General features: G+C 41.7%; 1 protein-coding gene across 6 annotated transcripts in view; it reads left to right on the top strand.

Moving 5' to 3' along the window:
- LOC115201085 (vesicle transport through interaction with t-SNAREs homolog 1A) overlaps positions 1-20,030 on the top strand; it is a 171,104-nt gene that overhangs the window by 63,555 nt on the left and 87,519 nt on the right. For 5 of the 6 annotated variants that reach the window (XM_029764359.1, XM_029764361.1, XM_029764362.1 and 2 more), the window contains one exon: positions 960-1,044. In XM_029764359.1, coding sequence (XP_029620219.1) covers positions 960-1,044 — 85 coding nt within the window. Of the gene's footprint in view, positions 1-959; positions 1,045-2,249; positions 2,484-20,030 lie in introns of those variants that run through there. The other variant, XM_029764364.1, reaches the window with a different exon arrangement.

Below are 20,030 nucleotides of genomic sequence, written 5' to 3'. Positions count from 1 at the left end.
TACTGTTAGTCTATACAAGGATAATCTAGTATTGTAAGTGGCCAATACTAACTGGTCAGCACCGGTATAGACCTGCTTAGCATGGCATGTTTGCACATGCTGTTTCAGAGTACCTATAATCCATTATTGTCAATATATCTCAGCGTCCATTTGTTTAGGATGTCACTGGTCCCTGTTTATATGATTGCATGGTACATGTCGCTGATGTGTGTGTTGTGTGTTTTGCTATTTGTTTTAGTGCTTTCTGTGTATTCAGCCTTCAGTAATTATGTTAGGCTAATGTTGCATTTCTGTACTCACTTTCTACGTAACACACTTCCAAATTCATTGGCATGATATGGTCCTATGGTCGCCTCCTGAAGTGGTCTACTTGGTCAGTCATCATCCATTTGCCACACCAGTAGACATTTCTAGAAAGCAATATCTTATGTTCCATAACCAAATACATTAGGAGAGTAAATGTGTTTGATTTCCACTTTAATGAGGGTTTTCTCCTTAATTCCAGAGCCATCGCCTTGACAGGTTATTTTTTTGAACTTGAAAGCTGCAAATGATCATTTATTACATCTCAATTAGCTCTTCCTCCCTCCCTCAACTTTGCCCTCCACGCTAAATGTGAAGTAATTACTTGCAGTAGGCTCTGAACAAGACGAGGGGAAATACATTTTTTTTAAAAAGAGAAGGACCTTCTGGCGATTCTCATTTTAATATTGAATAAGAATAGATACTTTATCGTACTTATAGTTTTCATATTTAATTTTTTTTCAGTAACAACTGTGCGATATGCCCCCCCAACTCAACATGCATGTTACCGATATTTCACTGGCTACACATGGTTGTTAATGAAGAATGTAGTGGTGGTCTGTGTTTGGTGACAGTGTTGAGATGTTTCTCTGAAACGCTTCCCAGCCCTCTCAATCATAATTTTTCTGTGTCGTTTTTTCTCCAATTTGTTTTAGAGAGCACATCTGTTGGACAACACAGAGAAGCTGGAAAGGTCATCTCGGAGGCTCGAAGCTGGCTACCAGATAGCAGTGGAAACCGGTATGCATTCTGTTTGGATGGAAAGGGGGGGTGGGGGGGGGGTGACTGAGCGACAGCAAATTGTCTCGCTCGTACGTGAGGTGGATAGAGAGAGAGGAAAAAACTCCTTGACGACTGGTGACATTTTCACGAGCACATCAAAGGCAAGCAAGGGAGAGAGAGGTGTACAGGCGACAGAGCAGGCGCCGCTGCTCCTCGTTTGGCTCCTGGGAAAAACACACGCTCTTCTTCTCCCCTGCATCTGCGCGTGTGTGAGTTGTTTTTTTATAGCGCCAAAAAGACGGGTCTACTGAAATAAACAACATCAGCGTTTCCTCCACTAGTTCTTCATTTAGAGACCCAAACAAAGCACAATAAACGTCACTGAATACATGGCCATCTAGAACAGAAAGTCATGTGTTTTCCTCATTACCAAGGTTAGTTTTTTTATCTTTAAATATGGAGAAATTATCTCATTTGGATTTTAAATAGATTAAACCAGTTATTCGTTTTTTCTCCTCCTGACAGTCACAACATTATTGAGTCACAGTGTATTCCTTAGAGAGATATCAAAGCTCATTCTTGAAGTATCAACTGGCTTTCTGTGGCTTCCGCTGTAGTTTTGAAAAAGTTTGTTCATTTACACTATAATGGAGGAATGGCGCGCGTGTGACATCGACAGATTTAATCATTCACGTCGAGAAAGGGGTGCACAGACCACTGCCTTTTGATGTTCAGTAAGTAGAACTCACAAATTCATAAATACAATCTGCATTCTCTGCTTAAAAATGTCGTTTCATATGATTCTCTGATGATCTCCGAGACTTATATTATTCTTGTTTTCCTGGTGTCGAACTCTGTGGCAGACCCTATTTTGGTTCCATTCAGTCATGTATTTCAGTTGAATGGCTCTTTTTGATGGTTTGTCTAGTGCGTTGGTTGGTGTTAAAGAAATGGTCCGTGTTCTACCCGTGTTCTATACCTCCTGGGCCCATTACTTTCCGCAGTAAGGGCTAGTCATGCGCCCTCTGAACCCTCATCTGCTCTGTTTGTAAGGCTAACTGAGAACAATGGTTGTTTATCCTGGTCCCACACACACTGCTCACTGCTCAGGTCTACACCAGCAGTGAGTTGTTTGGGGTTTGGTGGGGTGTGAGCCTTTGTCACCTCGTGTTTAATCTGTGACCCCCCTCTCACCCTCCTGTCGGCCCCGGCCCTCCGCTCAGATGCACAACCTGAAACGACAAATGCTCTGGGAGAACCAACGCTGAGAGGCAACAGCCGAATCACGTTGGGAACACTGTCAGACCACAGACAGCAAACAATCTTAGAACTCAAATGTGTTGTGACCCCAGACATGTGAGAAATGCAGTGTCTTCAAAAAGTATTCACACCCCTCGACTTTTTCAAAATTTTGTTGTGTTTACAGCCTGAATTAAACATTTATTAAATTGACATTTTGTGTCACTGGTCTACACACAGTACTCCATAATGTCAAAGTGGAATTATGTTTTTAGAAATGAATCGAAAATGAAAAGCGGAAATGTCTTGAGTCAATAAGTATTCAAACTCTTTCTTATGGCAAACCTAAATAAGTTCAGGAGTAAAAATGAGCTTACATAGCATGGAGTTTTGAATGACTATGTCATCTCTATACCCCACACATGCAATTATCTCTAAGGTCCCTCGGTCGAGCAGTGCATTTCAAACACAGATTGACCCACAAAGACCAGGAAGGTTTTCCAATGCCTCGCAAATAAGTGTAGATCGGTAACAATAATACAAAATAAAAATATTCTAAAACAGGCATCCTGTTTGCATCAAAGCACTGAAGTAAAACTGCAAAGAAATTAACTTTAAGTCCTGAATAAAAAGCGTTCTGTTTGGGGCAAATACAATACATCACTCTTTATATTTTCAAGCATGATGGTGGCTGCATCATGTTATGGGTATGCTTGTCATCGGCAAGGACTGAGGAGTTCTTTAGAATAAAAAGAAACTGAATAGAGCTAATCCTAGAGGAAAACCTGGTTCTGTCTGCTTTCCAACAGACACTGGGGGACAAATTCACCTTTCAGCAGGAAAATGACCTGAAACACAAGGCCAAATATACACTGGAGTTGCTTACCAAGAAGACATTGAATGTTCCTAAGTGGCCTAGTTGCAGTTTTGACTTAAATCGTCTTGAAAATCATTGGCAAGACTTGAAAATGGCTGTGGAGTGATGGTCAACAACGAACTTGACAGAGCTTGAAGAATTGTTCAAGTAATAATGTGCAAATATTGTACAATCCAGGTGTGCAAAGCTCTTAGAGACTTACTCAAAAAGACTCAGAGCTGTAATCCCTGCCAAAGGTGATTCTAACATGTATTGACCCAGGGGTGTGAATGCTTATGTACATGAGATATTTTTGTTTTTAATTTTCAATAAATTAGCAAAAATGTGTAAACCTTGTTTTCACTTTGTCATTATGGGGTATTGTGTGTCAATTTTAATACATTTTTGAATTCTGTCTGTAACACAACAAAATGTGGATTAAGTCAATGGGTGTGAATACTTTCTAAAGGCACTGTGAACACAAACGTTGACTAGCGGCCATTCATCCCAGGTGGTTCATGAATTTATGTGGCCAACCAATGCTGCTTCAACAACCCGTACTGCATATTTACATCGGTGGACAATCACAGCATCACGAGAAGACATGAAATTCAGTGGGGCAATCCAGCTAATGGATATTTTTTTGGTTTTGTTGTCATTTTGTTTAATGTTTTTCATTGTATTTTAGTGTTGACAAAATTCACAGAAGATTTTTGAAAGGTTTTATTTTGTGCATGTGCTCAATTCACTTGTTTGGCCTAGCAAATGCCCCATTCAGTTATCTCGCTTTCAAACTAAAAGAGATAATGATACGAGTATGTACCGGGCTATTATTCATCGTTCTGAAGCATAAACATTTCTACATTTTTAAGATTGCTTAAAATGGATAAAGGATATGCTTTGAAATGTTGACTGTCGGGATGGATATTGTCTTAAAAGGGTTAAACAATAATAAATTGTGCGTTGTGTTTGTCCAATCAAAGACCTACTCTGGTCATATATACGATGTTACACGAAACAAACTCTTATTAGGACGGAAAATTAAAGCATCCTTAGTGGAAAAACAGTTAGTGTAGCTATTTTACAATAATTCAAAGTCGCCCTCCAAATCCACACAATATATAATTATGCCCCATAAGTACTGTAATTGACCAATGGGGAGAAAAAAATATTTAAAGAATGTTTCTCTTTTCTTTCAAAGAGAGATACTGAACAAAGGCAGAAAAAAAAAGATGGAGCTCCAACTGCTGCTTGCCCCCCTTTACTTTGGCATCGATAACATTCCACTTAATGACCACAAATGGAAAAAAAGCCAGGGTACCATAAGGTCACTTTATAAAAAAGACGTCCTCTCAGTTCTTTTGAAATGGTGAGTCTTCACAGAATATCATTTTAGAGAATTTATTTGAGCACTGTGTTTTTTTTCTTCTTCTATTTCACACTCTCCAGTGTATTTTGGAAAGCGCAGGCTTGCCAAGAGCACTGAAAGCCCTTTGAGGGATATTGAAGGCTCTGTGGACATCCCAAGCTATTTACCACACACACCCTTAAGAACCAGCCTCTGTTTGTCTCATAAATAAAGTATAGAACTTCATTAGTGGAGGGCACAGACTTAAAAGGCGCGCATATGAACATGCAGACGGAGGGCTAGCCTGTTTAAAGAGAGCCCTAAGTACAGGAGGAGGGCATGTAGTTAGCCAATTTAAACGCATTTGAATCAAGGGTGTCTGCAAGCCCAAAATGTGAGGAGGGTAGACTGACTCCAAATCAAAGAGGTCAGATTCTGAGGCGCAATTTGACTTTGTGAAGATGTGAGAGGGGTCTGATTGGACATGTTTAGAGATGGATGGCATGTCAGATTCCATTTTGTAGATGTACTGAAGTGCTCTCTCCCCTTGATTAGAATCAATTGGAGAGGTAGAGGGTAGAGTTAGTTTTGTTTGCTGAGGGGCGATTAATACAATACGGGCTTCCTTTGAAGTGCATACACTTACAGTATATCTGAACACTATACACACGTGCACACTGTACTCAATTGATTATTGACCTAAAATAAGACTTTTTGGGAAAAAAAGAGATACAATCACTCTGTTTAAACTTAAGATGCTTCTGGGAGTAATTTGTTTTGTTTAGCGTGTACCAGTGTATGTTTGTTACACCTGCATTGCTTGCTGTTTGGGGTTTTAGGCTGGGTTTCTGTACAGCACTTTGAGATATCAGCTGATGTAAGAAGGGCTATATAAATACATTTGATGATGATGATGTTAGATGGCACACTTTAGTGTTTTGAAGTAATATTTTTTCCCATATATGATATGACAGGCATATTATTGTACATGTATTGGATATTAATCATTAGAAAAAAACAGAGGCCTCTAATCTTGGCTCCACCAAAATGTCAACCCCCTTTTCCTCTTTTAAAGCTCAGCAGTTGAAAACAAAGCAAAGCAACTGAAACAAACCACAAAGTGGGCAAAACGAATAAAAGAGAAACTCAAGGGGCCAGCGATGAGGCCGAGATCGCTCATCAGCTCGCGGCCCCGGTGTCGGGGCTCTGATCGATGGGGGAAAATGAAATCAGCTCATTAGGGATTGATTTCAGCCCTGTTTAGATAACCAGAGAGGGTCGAGGCCTGGCCCCTGGTGGCCCCTCGGCAGCCCAAAGTTCACTCTGTGCCAGGCAGAGAGCAGCACCGCAGGCCATCAACTTTATTAGCACTGAGATAAGCTGATTAGACCTTGTCAATCAAAGGTGCCAATGACTCAATCGACAGCCTTTCTTTTTCACCCTTTTCTTCCCCTCTCTCTCTCCCTCCCACTCTCAATCTCCCTCGCTTTTTATGATAAATCATTGAAGCGACCAACAAAGCAGTAGGCAGACATCGTGGGCTAAGCTAAGCAGCCCTGCAGTTGTCACCAAGGCAGACGTGCAGGGACCCTGTGATGATGTGACAACTGTATTACAGATTAGATCAATTTGTTTTAGAGCAGTTTGATTTCCAACTGCAGCGGTATTAAAAGTCGAGGGGAGGAGAGGGAGGGAGAGAGCATTGATTGTCGTCATCGAACATGACTCCAGCGGCAGAGCACAGGGTGTTGGGGACACAGATAACTAAATAGATAAATGATGGGGTGGAGAAATAAATAAATATGTTTTGTAAACATAAAAAAAGTCCTCGGCGCTCGTTTGAAGCAAAGCATGGCTTTGAGACTTGCTGTGAGTCCATGGGTGCTGGAGTGTCTCAGTAACATGGCTCACGCTTGTCCCCGGCTTGCACGATCTCCCCCCTCCATCTTAGTCCTTTCTTTCTCTGTTTCTCTTCTCACTCTCTTAATTTCTCCCCGTTCTGTCTTAAGATCAGACTTTATCATTCTTTTGGTGTTTAGCCTCCAAAGTGATGCTTGCGCTTCAAATCCTTTTTGGCTAAACACTTAGCAAATTACATAACAAGCTAACAAGTAACAAGTAATACCCAGAAATATTTTTTAGGAACTGGCTTTCAACATTGAATTTTCTTTTCTTGTTCTCTTTTTATGAGACAACACATCTATAACTAATGTTGACGGGTTTTGTGCTATTTGGTAACAGAGGACAAAATCGAACAAAAAAAATCAAACTATCTGTCAATACTATTTAGCATCATTGTATCAAATCCTGCTACATTGGGTCTCGGGCAAAGAGAAAAAAAGGGAATATTCTGCTAACTGGTATCATTTGTTATTTATCAGAGAATCTAGTTAGTCACAAAATAGTATACTTAAGTCTAATATTCTCTATCCTCATAATGTTCATAATAGTGAAAATGTAAGTTACGACTCTGTTCATCTGTTGATTTCAATTTGAATAGCTTATATTGTGGTGTTGTTTACATGGTCCTCTTTGTCATTGTTTGAAGGAAGTTTAGTGTATTAGGATCCCCATTAGCTACTGCACATGCAACAGCCACTCTTTCTGGGGTCCACATAAAACATAAAAATATAAAAATAAAACATAAAAATGCATGACAGAACAGTTATAGACAATAACAGCAAAAGATGTTACAGAAAAATACAAAGTAATACATTGTCAAGACACCAAGAAACTATTTACACGCTATTCATATATGCATATTCATATTCACGCTATTCATATATGCATACAGTTATATTACATCTTTATAAAGAGGAGAGGCGCTGTGATACAATGTTTTTTAATAAAAAGGTTTTAAATCTAAATTAACAATAAAGTGCTTCACCTGGTCTAGGGTGGGGTAGTTTTTGTATTTCCAAAATGTATTAAGACTAAATATTTAGCGTGTCACATCCAGATAATAGAGCGACGTTTATCCAGGAAGTAGTGAATTGATTAATACAATGCATTTAGATCATTTACACATACGCTGTGCCGTCTATGTTGAGATATAGCCATTGTAGATCCCTTTCTTAGGAGTGCAGGCTCCATCTCCACTTCTGCTTCAGCTTATTCATTCTGTGGCACAGTGTCATTTTAATATTTCAGTATGTTCTTATTCATTTGTCTTTTATAAGGACAGTTTGCTAAAGTGGATTTCCTCGAGGTATAGCATATGCAATAACTTTAGTTTTTTGTAGTCTGATAAAATCTGAATGCTGTGGCGTTTCAAAAAGAATAGGAAGTTATTTGATAATTGTTTGATTCATGGCGCTGAGAGATGGGATTAAAATATTTCACAGCTTGAGTTTGCAGTTAGGCAGAAAGGAGGCCTTTTTTATTAAATATTTTTTATGGGGGAAATGTATTTGTCTTTTGTCTCAAGGAAAGAAATCAATTCTAAGAAATATAGACGGAATATAGCCCGGAACTGTATTTCCGACATATATACGCCTTAACGTATAGCCTAACATTTTGCTTTCAGTAAATCTACCCACGGTAAGCTGTTTATCGGTAAACCCCCCCGGCGGATGAAAGGCCTCGTAATAATGATTTTTTTTCTCTCCTAATCGGGCCTTGTCAGCGAGGCGTCTTATCGTGGAGAGGAAAATGACACCGATCCTATCGAGAGCCCGAGTCCGAGTCGGAGGCGTGTGTCCCCCCCCCCCCCCCACCACCCCCCTCCCCCCCAATCATGGCCGGCCGTGGCCTCGCCATATCTAGCGCTGCCACAAACGGCGAGCGCCGCTTTTTTCTTGTGGACTTCAAAAACGACGCGAGTCATTAAAATTGCACCCGCGTTTGGCTGCGGGTGTCAGCCGCTCCAGAGCGAAAATGCGATGTGGGAAGAGGAGACTCGCTAAATGTGCTAATTCCTGCCTCACATGTTTACGGCTTAATTTTAATCGGTTTGAGGGAGGAGAAGGGGAGGAAAACTTTTTTTTGGTGGGGGGGGCCAATGAGAACCTCACATTGAAATAAATCGTCATTATCTTTGACACCCTAGGACTCAGCTGTTCCAAGGATTTAGGGGTCCACTGGCAACAGTGTGTATTGTGGCACACAAAAAGTGTTTACGCTTGAACTGTGGTAGCTAAGGTGCAATCGCTGGTTTCAGCCTGCACAGACAAAGGCCCGACTCGACACAATGGCCAGCCAGCATACAGACCCCTCAATGCAAGAGCTCAACCAACAGACTTGAGTGTGTGTGGGGTTCATCTGTGTGTTTGCTTGTCTGTCTGTCTGTAGGTCCGCAGGTGTTTTTCGCAAGAATCCGACTTGCGACGTTAGCTCAAGTTAAATGGACTCGTCGAGGCGGCCATATAAGAATGAAGCTAGGGAGACGTTTGTGAGAAATGAAAGTGACCAGTCGTCATACGTAGCTTATCCAGAATTCAGGAGTGAACAGAATACTTCCTGCTCCAGTTAAGTTCCATTATTACTGCTAGCATAGCATCCTGTTAGCAGCCCATTTAGTCTGCACGGTGGATGCTAACAAGGATCAACGGTGTTAAGAGAAAGCGGTGGATCTACAGTAATTAGACTTTTTAGTAGAATGATGAGCTTCAACAAAGAGCAGGCTTCCTATCGACATAACTAGAGTCTTAAAGTAATGATTAGCTTATGAAGCTTAGACTGGAAGGAAAGACCTCTGAGCATTTCTTCTTCTTAGTGCAGAAGGCAACATTACCAAAAGAAGGATAAAACCCACGGAAGGTCAACAAATCATCCATTGGATTGATGTAAACATGAATACATTGAGAGGCAGTTTAATAATACAACAATGTATAAAGACCCATTCTGATCAATGTTTAATTCAGCGTTGTCATTCATTATTACGTTGATATAAATGATACACAAGGCCACTTAAACAAAACAAATATTTATGAGAAAAAAAACTAAGTGCTCATATTACACTTTACAATGAGTAATTGTTGGTAAACATGTTGATTTTATAGTAATACCTGTTCATAATGAAGCCTTATCTCACATTAAAAAAAAAAAAAAGCACATTTAAAAAGGTAGACATTTTATTTCAAACCAGCTTCTTTTCTGTTCTTTCGAGGTTACAACCACTATAAAGATACCTCCCTGTACGCACAGCAGAAAGTGCAGCACTGACCTCGGAGTGACACACAGAGAGAGGAAGAGAGAGGGCTCAGAAAAGGGATGAGCGGGATTGCGTTAAAATGAACCGTTTCAGAAGGAAATGGGAGACAAAAGCGAGGACTCTGGGCCCCCATGGGCGCTTTAAAGAGCTGCTACATCTGAGGCACTGAAATATATATATTTTTTTTAAAGAGAAGGGGGTGAAAGAAGTGAAATTAAGTAAAGGAGAGGCAGAGAGGGAGAAGTGTGCCACCTCGTCAATACTAGTCCTCTGATGACAATGACACGTTGATGACAGACAATTGATGCCAGTGAAAAGAGTAGGAAATATGTTTTTTTAAAGAGCTATGCATGGGGAGTGAGATGCAATGCGATCAGTATATTTACACCTGTTATTTTATGTATTGATTAATTCAATATACACCAATTAGCATCTTGCCCTCCGACCCCTTTACTCCTGTGGGTCAGTGGAGAGCATCTTCTATGATATGGAACCAACAAGCTTTACTTTAGTGTAGTAGGTTTGCCGTGTGTTTTATTATATGTGAAGGCTAGTGTAGAATGCAGTCACGTAACAGAGACCAGGCCTAAACGCTGTTATTAGCCCCTCTCCACCTATACACTCACACACACACCCGCACACACACACAAACCGATACACACACATACACACCCACACACGTACAAATACTTTAAACACATTAACCCTCAGAAACACATGATTAGGCATCGCCGTCTGTCCCCTCTGTTTGCTCTCCTCCTGGTCGCCCTGAGGAGCGGGTCCCCACGATTCCCCCCTCGGCCCCTCAAAAGAGCTTCCTCCTCGGCCACCCGATGCCCACGGACAGGGCGCCCGCGCGTTTAGGACGCCCGGGGAACATGAAACGGCCCAGCCCGGGATGTCAGCTGGTCGCCCCATCTGCCAATCAGTGGGACAGCAAGGCTTTTGTCTGGGGGGGGGGGTTATGGAGACAAGTAGGGGGGGGGGGGGGTGGAGGGCGGGTTGAAGTGCAAGCAGCCACCACCACCGCGTGTCTAGCTGAGATAGGGATAGTAAGATGGGAGCATAGTGCTGGAAACTAGACACACAATAGGTTATGACTAGTGTGGGTCGTTGTTTTGTTGTTGTTTGCGACACTGCCAAATTCTTGGAATGGAACTGCGTTCTATTGTCAATATGACTGTTTGTTTCTGGCCCATGCACACGGTGTGAAGAACAGCAGAATGTCACCTGCTATAGCTGTGATAAGTACACCAGCAAACATTTTCCAGTTTGGATACTCCGTTCTTTGTCGTAATGTGAATTTGAATGACAATGCAGTACAGTTTTTGAGGGACATAGATGTGTGAAAAAGATTGTCCTACCGAATAGAGTAGCTTAATTGGTCTCAATCAAAATGTGACTTTCCCTTTTTTATGTAAATCACAGTTGGCACTCGTCTGAAATGAATTTCAAGTTGCAGAACTTCAGTCTGGTCTTTCTGTCCTCCCGTTAAAGAACATAACCTTGGCGGTACAAACAGTTTGACTCCCGTAGTAACGAACATACCTTGTGTGTGTGTGAGTGGATGGGTGGCTGGCTCTGCACGGGAGGGTTTTTCCATGTGCATTCTGCTGTACGGCAGATAGGCCGCGCCCTTGAGCCACTGTAGGAGGTTCTGTAAGCCCGGGTTTTGGGTTCTTCTCAGTCTGCAGAAGGTAACAGCGGGGCCTCTACACACACAGGTGTGCTGTGTTAAAGTATTTGGACTGAAAATACTTCCTGAAAAGAGACAAGCGGCAACTCACAAGAACTGGTTATGTATTTATCACTGAGTTTTTTTGTTTGTTTTTGTTGTCATGCTTTCTGAGAAAATCTGTTTGTTTGTGTGTTTTCTGTTCGCCGTCAGTTATATTGCCCTCAGTTAAATTCCATGATTTTTCCAGTGTGTTGTCAAGCTCGTCTTGTAATTATTTTAGTCAAATCAGGATGGTACATAGATAGAATGAACAATGAAGTCTTTCCTCACATTTCTCAGTCCCACTATACAACGTAAGCCGTGTAGGCTTGGTGAACTGTGTTCAAACTCCTTCTCCTGTTAGGAGAGCTCTGGTTAGGTCTACGAAAGGACTGAAATATCCCAACATAAGCCCCTGATTTCCAACAACTGTAGAATGGCAGTGTTTATACAGCCTAACGTTAAGAAATGTGACGTGCAGTACAATGGCGGTTGAGCGAGTTTGTTTACAAGTCGGGTGTGATGCGGCGTTGAGATTGATTTCTTTTCACTCACCGAGAACGGTTGTAGCGTTTCTTGGCCTCGTTCTCTAGCAACCATTTTTTTATATATTTTTTATTAACACATCAAACAATACCTGAATACAATGTCCTTAATGCATGAAAGTGCTTTTAGGCATTTATGCAACACAATTAAAGAATACAAGTACAAGATAATGCCAGTAAATATGAAGTTAATCAGGTGATGCTCAATATTTCAAGACTATTTTCCCTGACCTCTCCCCTCGTTAATAGCTTTGGGGAAAACATGTTCGCTTCATTTGAAAACACTATTGAAAGGCTCCGCTCGGTAGGAGCGGGTTGACTTGGATTGTTGTCCTTGTGCTTTGTCAGATATGTTCATGGAACTCATTTTAATACAGCCCTTAACCTTTGTCTTTTCAGTCAGACGTACCAGACATCTATCGATCCCAGGACTTGTCGTCATTGTGCCGGGCTAGATTACTCTTTTTCTGTTTGGGATCATAGCATTGAACTCATGACGCTAAATAAGAATGAGTTAATTACTACACTGTTTTCAATGGGGGGTTTTGTTTGTGTTTTTTTTTTTACCGTAAGACTCTCAGAAGCTGCTGAGAAGGTCAGTTCACTCAATAGTACAGCTAACGAAGTTGAAACTTCCTGTATAGGATATTCACCCTCTAGTGATAACATTTTATATAGGCATCTTTCAATCATTGGTCATCATAGGCATTCAGTCACACACAGGATCTATCACGTTGACATTGAATAAAATGTTTTATCGCATGCTTTTAGTAAGATTTTGTGTAATTCTTATCAGCTCGCTATATAGACTAATGGCTGAAAGAAAGGTGGAAGGCTCATTGTGACCGCTTACTTAATGCATACAATAATCGTTAGTGTTTCTGAATTCAGACATATGGACTTAATGCAAATGTGGGCGACGAGAAGGGGGAGGTGTGAGTGTGTGTTTTTCTTTTAGAATAATTATATGCCAGGGTCCCTTCTTTAATGCATTGGTAAGCTCTGTTGCTGATCTCACACACACACACACACACACACACACACACACACACACAAGGACAGGTGACGGTTAAGATCTTACACATATGGAGATGCTGTGTGTTGTTCTGGTGGTGTTTTGAACGTATGTCTGCTCCCCAGTCTGACAGGTTCACCCTCCTCTCCAGGGGACGCCTTCACTTGTAATTTCCACAGTGACACTGAAATGGCGGCGGCAACAATGACTTCGCCGTCATAACTGTATCTAAAGGTAACTTAACGTGCTTAGATATAGGAACTTGATCTGTGATGTAAATACCTTTTGAGCGCGCTCAGCATTGTTTTTTGTTTTTTTTCAGTATATTTTTCTGGAGGGGTTCATTCTCCTGGTGGTGTTGTCGTGATTTTATTCCTTCTCAGTTATAGGTAATGTTCGAGAAAAATAAGAAAATAAGATGTTACCCATCGTTGCGTGGTAAGGAATGGCGTAATTGACTTTGATGGTATCAATTTGACTTATCAGGCTTCCGATAAACTTTGCCGATGGAAGTTCAATAGCGGTTCAAAAGACCTCAGGAGGTAAGAGCTCTCATCGAGGACATTTATATATATATATAGAAAAAAAGACTTCCGTAAAGACTATAAACATGTGCTCGTTTTGCCTTTGTATCTCAGCCTGAACCATAGCAATCTGCTGAGACCCAAGTGCTCACATTTACTTGGTCCGTAGGGAGACCTTGTGTGTACGTATCCACATCGGGAAATGGCAACACCGCAGCCTCTGCCTCTCCCGTCTGCAATGGACAGCTTGTTTTAAACCGGTTTGAAATGTCAGCGTAAAACACAACTCAAAGGGAGCCAGTGCAACCTGTTGGAAGGTGGCCTGTTACAAGCCAATGCAATATTTCAATCTGGACAACCACATCCACGTTTCAGTCAAGCCAAGTAAGATGGCGTGCTTTTCTGCAACTTCATTTGTCTATGGCAGTTAATGTTCTGTAGAAGTTCTGCAATACGTTGCAGGTTTGATTAGAATTCAGAGCGGATCCTCTCTAACACCCCTGTAAACCAGCGTTTCCCAAACTCTGTCCTCGGGACCCCAGGGGGTGCACGTTTTGGTTTTTGCCGTAACACTACACAGCCGATTCAAATGACCAAAGCTTGATGATTAGTTGATTATTTGAATCAGCTGTGTAGTGCTATGGAAAAAAAACAAAACATGTTTTGGGAAACCCTGCTGTAAACACTCAAATGGGCATCGTTTCTTAATGCCCATTGCGATGTTCATCTATCCTGTTTCTTTCATGAGGGGTGAATCTGGGCCAAGGCTGTTTTTTTAAACACAATGACAGGGGGGGGGGGGGGGTTTAGTGACCGGGCCAGGCATCCTGGGCCACCTGGATTTAATCGGGCCAAAGAAGAGGCCCATGTCCGTCTGGGGGCCCAGTCTCCTGTCCACACATGGCTGCAGATCGACGAACAGAAGGTGTCTCCTCAGAACTCACACCTGAGCTCGCTCCCAGCCTGGGACTGGCCTAACTTTTCCCTCCCTCCATCCAACCATCCATCCCCTCATCCACTGTCCTCAGCATTATCACCTCTGTCAAGTCCTATCACCCCCCCCCTCTCTCTCTCCATTTCTACCTCCATGCCTCTCTCCTCTCTCTATGGCCATGACCTGATCTACTTTTATCTTTCTCTCCGGACCCCTTTGATGTCTGCCACTTTACCCCGTCCACAGATCATGTGTACGTTTCACAAACAGCCTCTCACTTCATGCTTAGTGTGTTGATGTATATACATTTCAAAACACAGATATTTAGTAAATGGTCACTGGACTTTCTCAGCCCACTGTATGTAACCAGATTGACTATGACTAAGGTTGAGTGTGCATTCCACTGTGGTATATGTACTGTATGTCTTGTTCGCAGTCGACGCCGGTTTCCACTTTCTTTCGTTGATGGTTTTCATGAGTATCTCGACTCAAGTAATTGTTCATTGGTTGCGTACACAGATTTGCAAATGTTGTCGCAGGTGCCGCAAGATGCTTGTGTTTCTAGCTCCGACCAACGCGTAATAATACCTAACGATACAAAACAATAAGCACATAATCCAAAAATGAAGAAATATCAGATCGAGAAATGTCAAAGTCCGGAATATAAATATACACTCAGTTGCCAGTTTATTAGGTACACCATCCCGTTCACGAAAATCAATCGCTCCTGCACAGACAGTAAGTCACGTGGCTGTGGCTTGCTATATTAAGCAGGCAAAACAGGCATTCAGTTACTGTTCGATTGAATGTTAGAATGGGCAAAACGAGTGATCTAAGCGACTTTGAGTGTGGTATGATCGTCCGTGCCAGGCACGCCCGATCCAGTATCTCAGAAACGGCCACCCTCCTGGGCTTTTCACGCACAACAGTGTCTAAGGTTTCCTAAGAATGGTGCTACAAACAAAAAACATCCAGTCAGCGGCAGTCCTGTGGGTGAAAACAGCTCATTGATGAGAGGAGGTCGAAGGAGAATGGCAAGAACCGTGCAAGCTAACAAGCGGGCCACAAACGGGCAAATAACGGCGCAGTACAACAGTTCCACGGCATCTCGGAACACACAACTTGTCCATCCTTGTCATAGGCTATGGCAGCAGACGACCACATCGGGTCCCACTCTGATCAGCTAAAAACAAGAAGCGGGCACGCGATCATCGACACTGGACAATTGAGGAGTGTAAAAACATTGCCTGGTCTAACGAATCCCGGTTCCTGTTGCGTCATGCTGATGGCAGAGTCAGGATTTTGAGTAAACCGCATGGGTCCATGGCCCCATCCTGCCTGGTGTCAACGTTACAGGCTGGTGGTGTAATAGTGTGGGGAATGTTCTCCTGGCATACGCTAGGTCCCTTGATACAAATTGAGCAACGTTTCCATGCCCTGAACCATTCAGGCTGTTCTGGAGGCAAAGGGGGGTCCAACCTCGTACTACACTGAACAAAAATATAAACGTAACGTGCAACAATTTCAAAGATTTTACAGAGTTATAGTTCATATAAGGAAATCAGTCAGTTTGAATAAATTCCTTAGGCACTAATATATGGATTTCATATGTCTGGGAATACAGATGTGCGTCTGTTGGTCACAGATACCTTAACAAAAAAGGTAGGGGCCTGGATCAGAAAACCAGTCAGTATCTGATGAGACCACCATTTGCCTCATGCAGCGAGACACACCTCTTTAGCATAGAGTTGATCAGGCTGTTGATTGTGGCCTGTGGAATGTTGGCCCACTCCTCTTCAATGGCTGTGCATGCAAAGTTGCTGGATATTGGCGGGAACTGGAACAGGCTGTCATACGTGTTGATCCAAAGCATGCCAAACATGCTCAATGGAAGAACAGGGACATTTTCAGCTTCCACGAATTGTGTACAGACCCTTGCGACAAGGGGCCGCAAGGGCACAACAATGGACCTCAGGATCTCATCACGGTATCTCTGTGCAGTCAAATTACCATTGATACAATGCAATTGTGTTCGTTGTCTGTAGCTTATGCCTGCCCATACCATTACCCCACCGCCACCATGGGGCACTCTGTTCACAACGTTGACATCAGCAAACCACTCCCCCACACGATGCCATATACACTGTCTGCTTTCTGCCCAGTACAGTTGAAACCGGGTTTCATCCATGAAGAGCACACTTCTCCAGTGGCCATCGAAGATGAGCATTTACCCACTGAAGTCGGTTACGACGACAAACTGCAGTCAGGTCAAGACCCTGGTGAGGACAACAAGCACGCAGATGAGCTTCCCTGAGACGATTTCTGACAGAAATTCTTTGTTTGTGCAAACCCACAGTTTCATCAGCTGTCCAGGTGGCTGGTCTCAGACGCCTGCACGCGAAGAAGCCAAATAAAGAGGTCCTGGGCTGGCGTGGTTATACATGGTCGGCAGTTGTGAGGCCGGTTAGACGTACTGCCAAATTCTCTAAAATGACGTTGGAGGCTGCTTATGGTAGAGAAATGACCATTCAATTCTCTGGAAAAAGTGGACATTCCTGCAGTAATCATGCCAATTGCATGCTCCCTCAAAATGTGAGACATCTGTGGCATTGTGTTTGACAAAACTGCACATTTTAGAGTGGCCTTTTATTGCACCTGAGTAATGATCATGCTGTTTAATCAGCTTCTTGATATGCCACACCTGTCAGGTGGATGGATTATCTTGGCAAATGAAAAATGCTCACTAACAGGGATGTAAACAAATTGGTGCACCCAATTTGAGAGAGAGAGAAGCTTTTTGTGTCTTATGGAACATTTCTGGGATATTTTACTTCAGCTCATGAAACATGGGACCAACACTTTACATGTTGTGTTTGTATTTTTGGTCAGTATAGATAGTAATGAACTAGCCACTGAGTGTATATAATGGTGTGTATGGACAGTATATGAATAGGAAAGGTTTGTACAGCAGTAGGTATGTAGGATGAGCCATGAATACAGTATACTTAAGTGGGTAAAACAACATGTAAACATTGTTAAAGTGACCAGTGACAACTAACAGTGACTAAGGCTCACGGCATCTCTTGACTTAATTCCTTGAAAAGAATGTCAGTTTTTGTTGTTGAGGAAACGTGTTTTTGGCTGTGTGTTGGCATTTATTTTATCTTGAAGTGACAGTTTTTCAAGGTGAGAAGCCACGGAAGCAGTATAGAACAGTATACAACCAGCTGACTGTGTGTGTATTAGAAGAGTTCGACCGATTTGGATTTTTCAAGGCCGATACGGATTATTGGAGGACCAAAAAAAGCCGATACCTATTAATCGATTTTATTTATTTATATGTGTAATAATGACAATTACAACAATACTGAATGAACACTTTTATTTTAACTTAATTTAATACATAAATAAAATCAATTTAGTCTCAAATAAATAATGAAACATGTTCAATTTGGTTTAAATATTGCTAAAACACAGTGGTGGAGAAGAAAGTAAAAGTGCAATATGTGCCTTGTAAAAAAGCTAACGTTTAAGTTTCTTGCTCAGAACATGAGAACATATGAAAGCTGATGGTTCCTTTTAACATGAGTCTTCAATATTCCCAGTTAAGAAGTTTTATGTTGTAGTTATTATAGGACTATTTCTCTCTATACCCTTTGTATTTCATTTACCTTTGACTATTGGATGTTCTTATAGGCACTATAGTATTGCCAGCCTAATCTCGGGAGTTGATCGGCTTGAAGTCAGAAACAGTGCTGTGCTTCAAGCATTGTGAAGAGCTGCTGGCAAACGCAGCAAAGTGCTGTTTGAATGAATGCTTACGAGCCTGCTGCTGCCTACCACTGCTCAGTCAGACTGATCTATCAAATATCAAATCATAGACTTAATTATAATATAATAAACACACAGAAATACGAGCCTTAGGTCATTAATATGGTCAAATTCGTAAACTATCATTTCGAAAACAAAATGTTTATTCTTTCAGTGAAATACAGAACCGTTCCGTATGTTCTAACGGATGCCATCCCTAAGTCTAAATATTGCTGTTACATTGTACAACCTTCAATGTTATGTCAGAATTATGTACAATTCTGGCTAATTAATTACGGTCTTTGTTAGGAAGTAATAGTCTTCACACAGTTTGCAACGAGTCAGGCGGCCAAAAATGCTGCATATACCCTGACTCTGCTTGCACAGAACACAAGGGAAGTGACACAATTTCCCTCGTTAATATTGCCTGCTAACATGAATTTCTTTTAAATAAATATGCAGGTTTAAAAAAAATATACTTGTGTATTGATTTTAAGAAAGGCATTGATGTTCATGGTTAGGTACATTGGTGCAACGACAGTGCTTTTTTTCGCGAATGTGCTTATTAAATCATCACCCGGTTGGCGAAGTAGGCTGTGATTCGATGAGAAATTAACAGGCACCGCATTGATTATATGCAACACAGGACAAGCTAGTTAAACTAGTAATATCATCAACTATGTGTAGTTAACAAGTGATCATGTTAAGATTGATTGATTGTTTTTTATAAGATAAGTGTAATGCTAGCTAGCTACTTACCTTTGTTCCTTGCTGCACTCGTGTAACAGGTGGTCAGGCTGCCACGCAGTCTCCTCGTGGAGTGCAATGTAATCGGCCATAATCGGTGTCCAAAAATGACGATTACCGATTTGTTATGAAAACTTGAAATCGGCCCTAATTAATGGCCATGTTGTGTTTTGGATGTGTTTATCTGAGCTATCACACTTGATAAGTTTACATATTGTGTTTGATGGGATTACATAGCTGTTAGACATCTAATTGCAATTTTGTTACTGAATGACTTGAACTGATTTATAAAGTTTCCCTCATGTTGTCTCTGTCTGTTTATCCTTTCACAAGACACAGACCAAGCCATTCCTAATAATGCAAAAACTCTAACAAGCATTTGCAACACTTTTTTTCTGGCTTTAGCTATGCCTGGCCCTGTAGCAAGCCCTGCTAGAGTTAGCCATCTTTTGGTTACAGACCTGCCGACACTGCTTACCACCTGGAGAAAGCCTGCCTACGCTAACGTGCTAATCAATCCTTCCCACTGCGGCCTGTCTGGACAGAGACAAACGGCTAGCCCCATCTGCTTCCTGCTGACATGTTGAAAGTGACTGTTGCCGTTAGCGTTCATGCTAGCTCCTAATTGATCCAAATTGACTAACGCAGCTTCTCAGGATTTAAAGCCAGGGTGGGCACGAACCAGTGGTGACACCAGTTGCCTGGGTAACCCAACAATTTACAGGATGCACTGTATCTCTCCATTTCCTTTCTATCCAATGTGAGGTTAACCATACGATTTAGTAGACCTGGGAGGGGACACATTTCTGCTGAATGTTCTTGTATGTCGTGAAAGTCATCCCCTAAGTAATGTAACGGTATGACAAAAAGAACATGTTTCTAGATCTACTCTGATTGTATGGGTACAGTTACTTGCACCTATGACATTTAGGCCTAGACCACTGCCTTCTTTCACTTGCGATTCTTGACTGGAAAGTTAAGTTACTATTTTAGCAATTAGCGTTTTCTGTAAAGTAGAATCCTCTGTCAGCGTTATGGTCCATAACTCTAATTGTTCCATTAGTTATAATTAATCCTATCTAATGCAATTAAACCCCTCTTAATATTGGTTTGTGTG

This window comes from Salmo trutta, chromosome 10, assembly GCF_901001165.1.
Source record: "Salmo trutta chromosome 10, fSalTru1.1, whole genome shotgun sequence".
In the NCBI taxonomy this organism is placed as follows: domain Eukaryota; kingdom Metazoa; phylum Chordata; class Actinopteri; order Salmoniformes; family Salmonidae; genus Salmo; species Salmo trutta.
The sequence above is the reverse complement of the archived record's forward strand: the minus strand, read 5'-3'. Positions and strand labels throughout refer to the sequence as shown.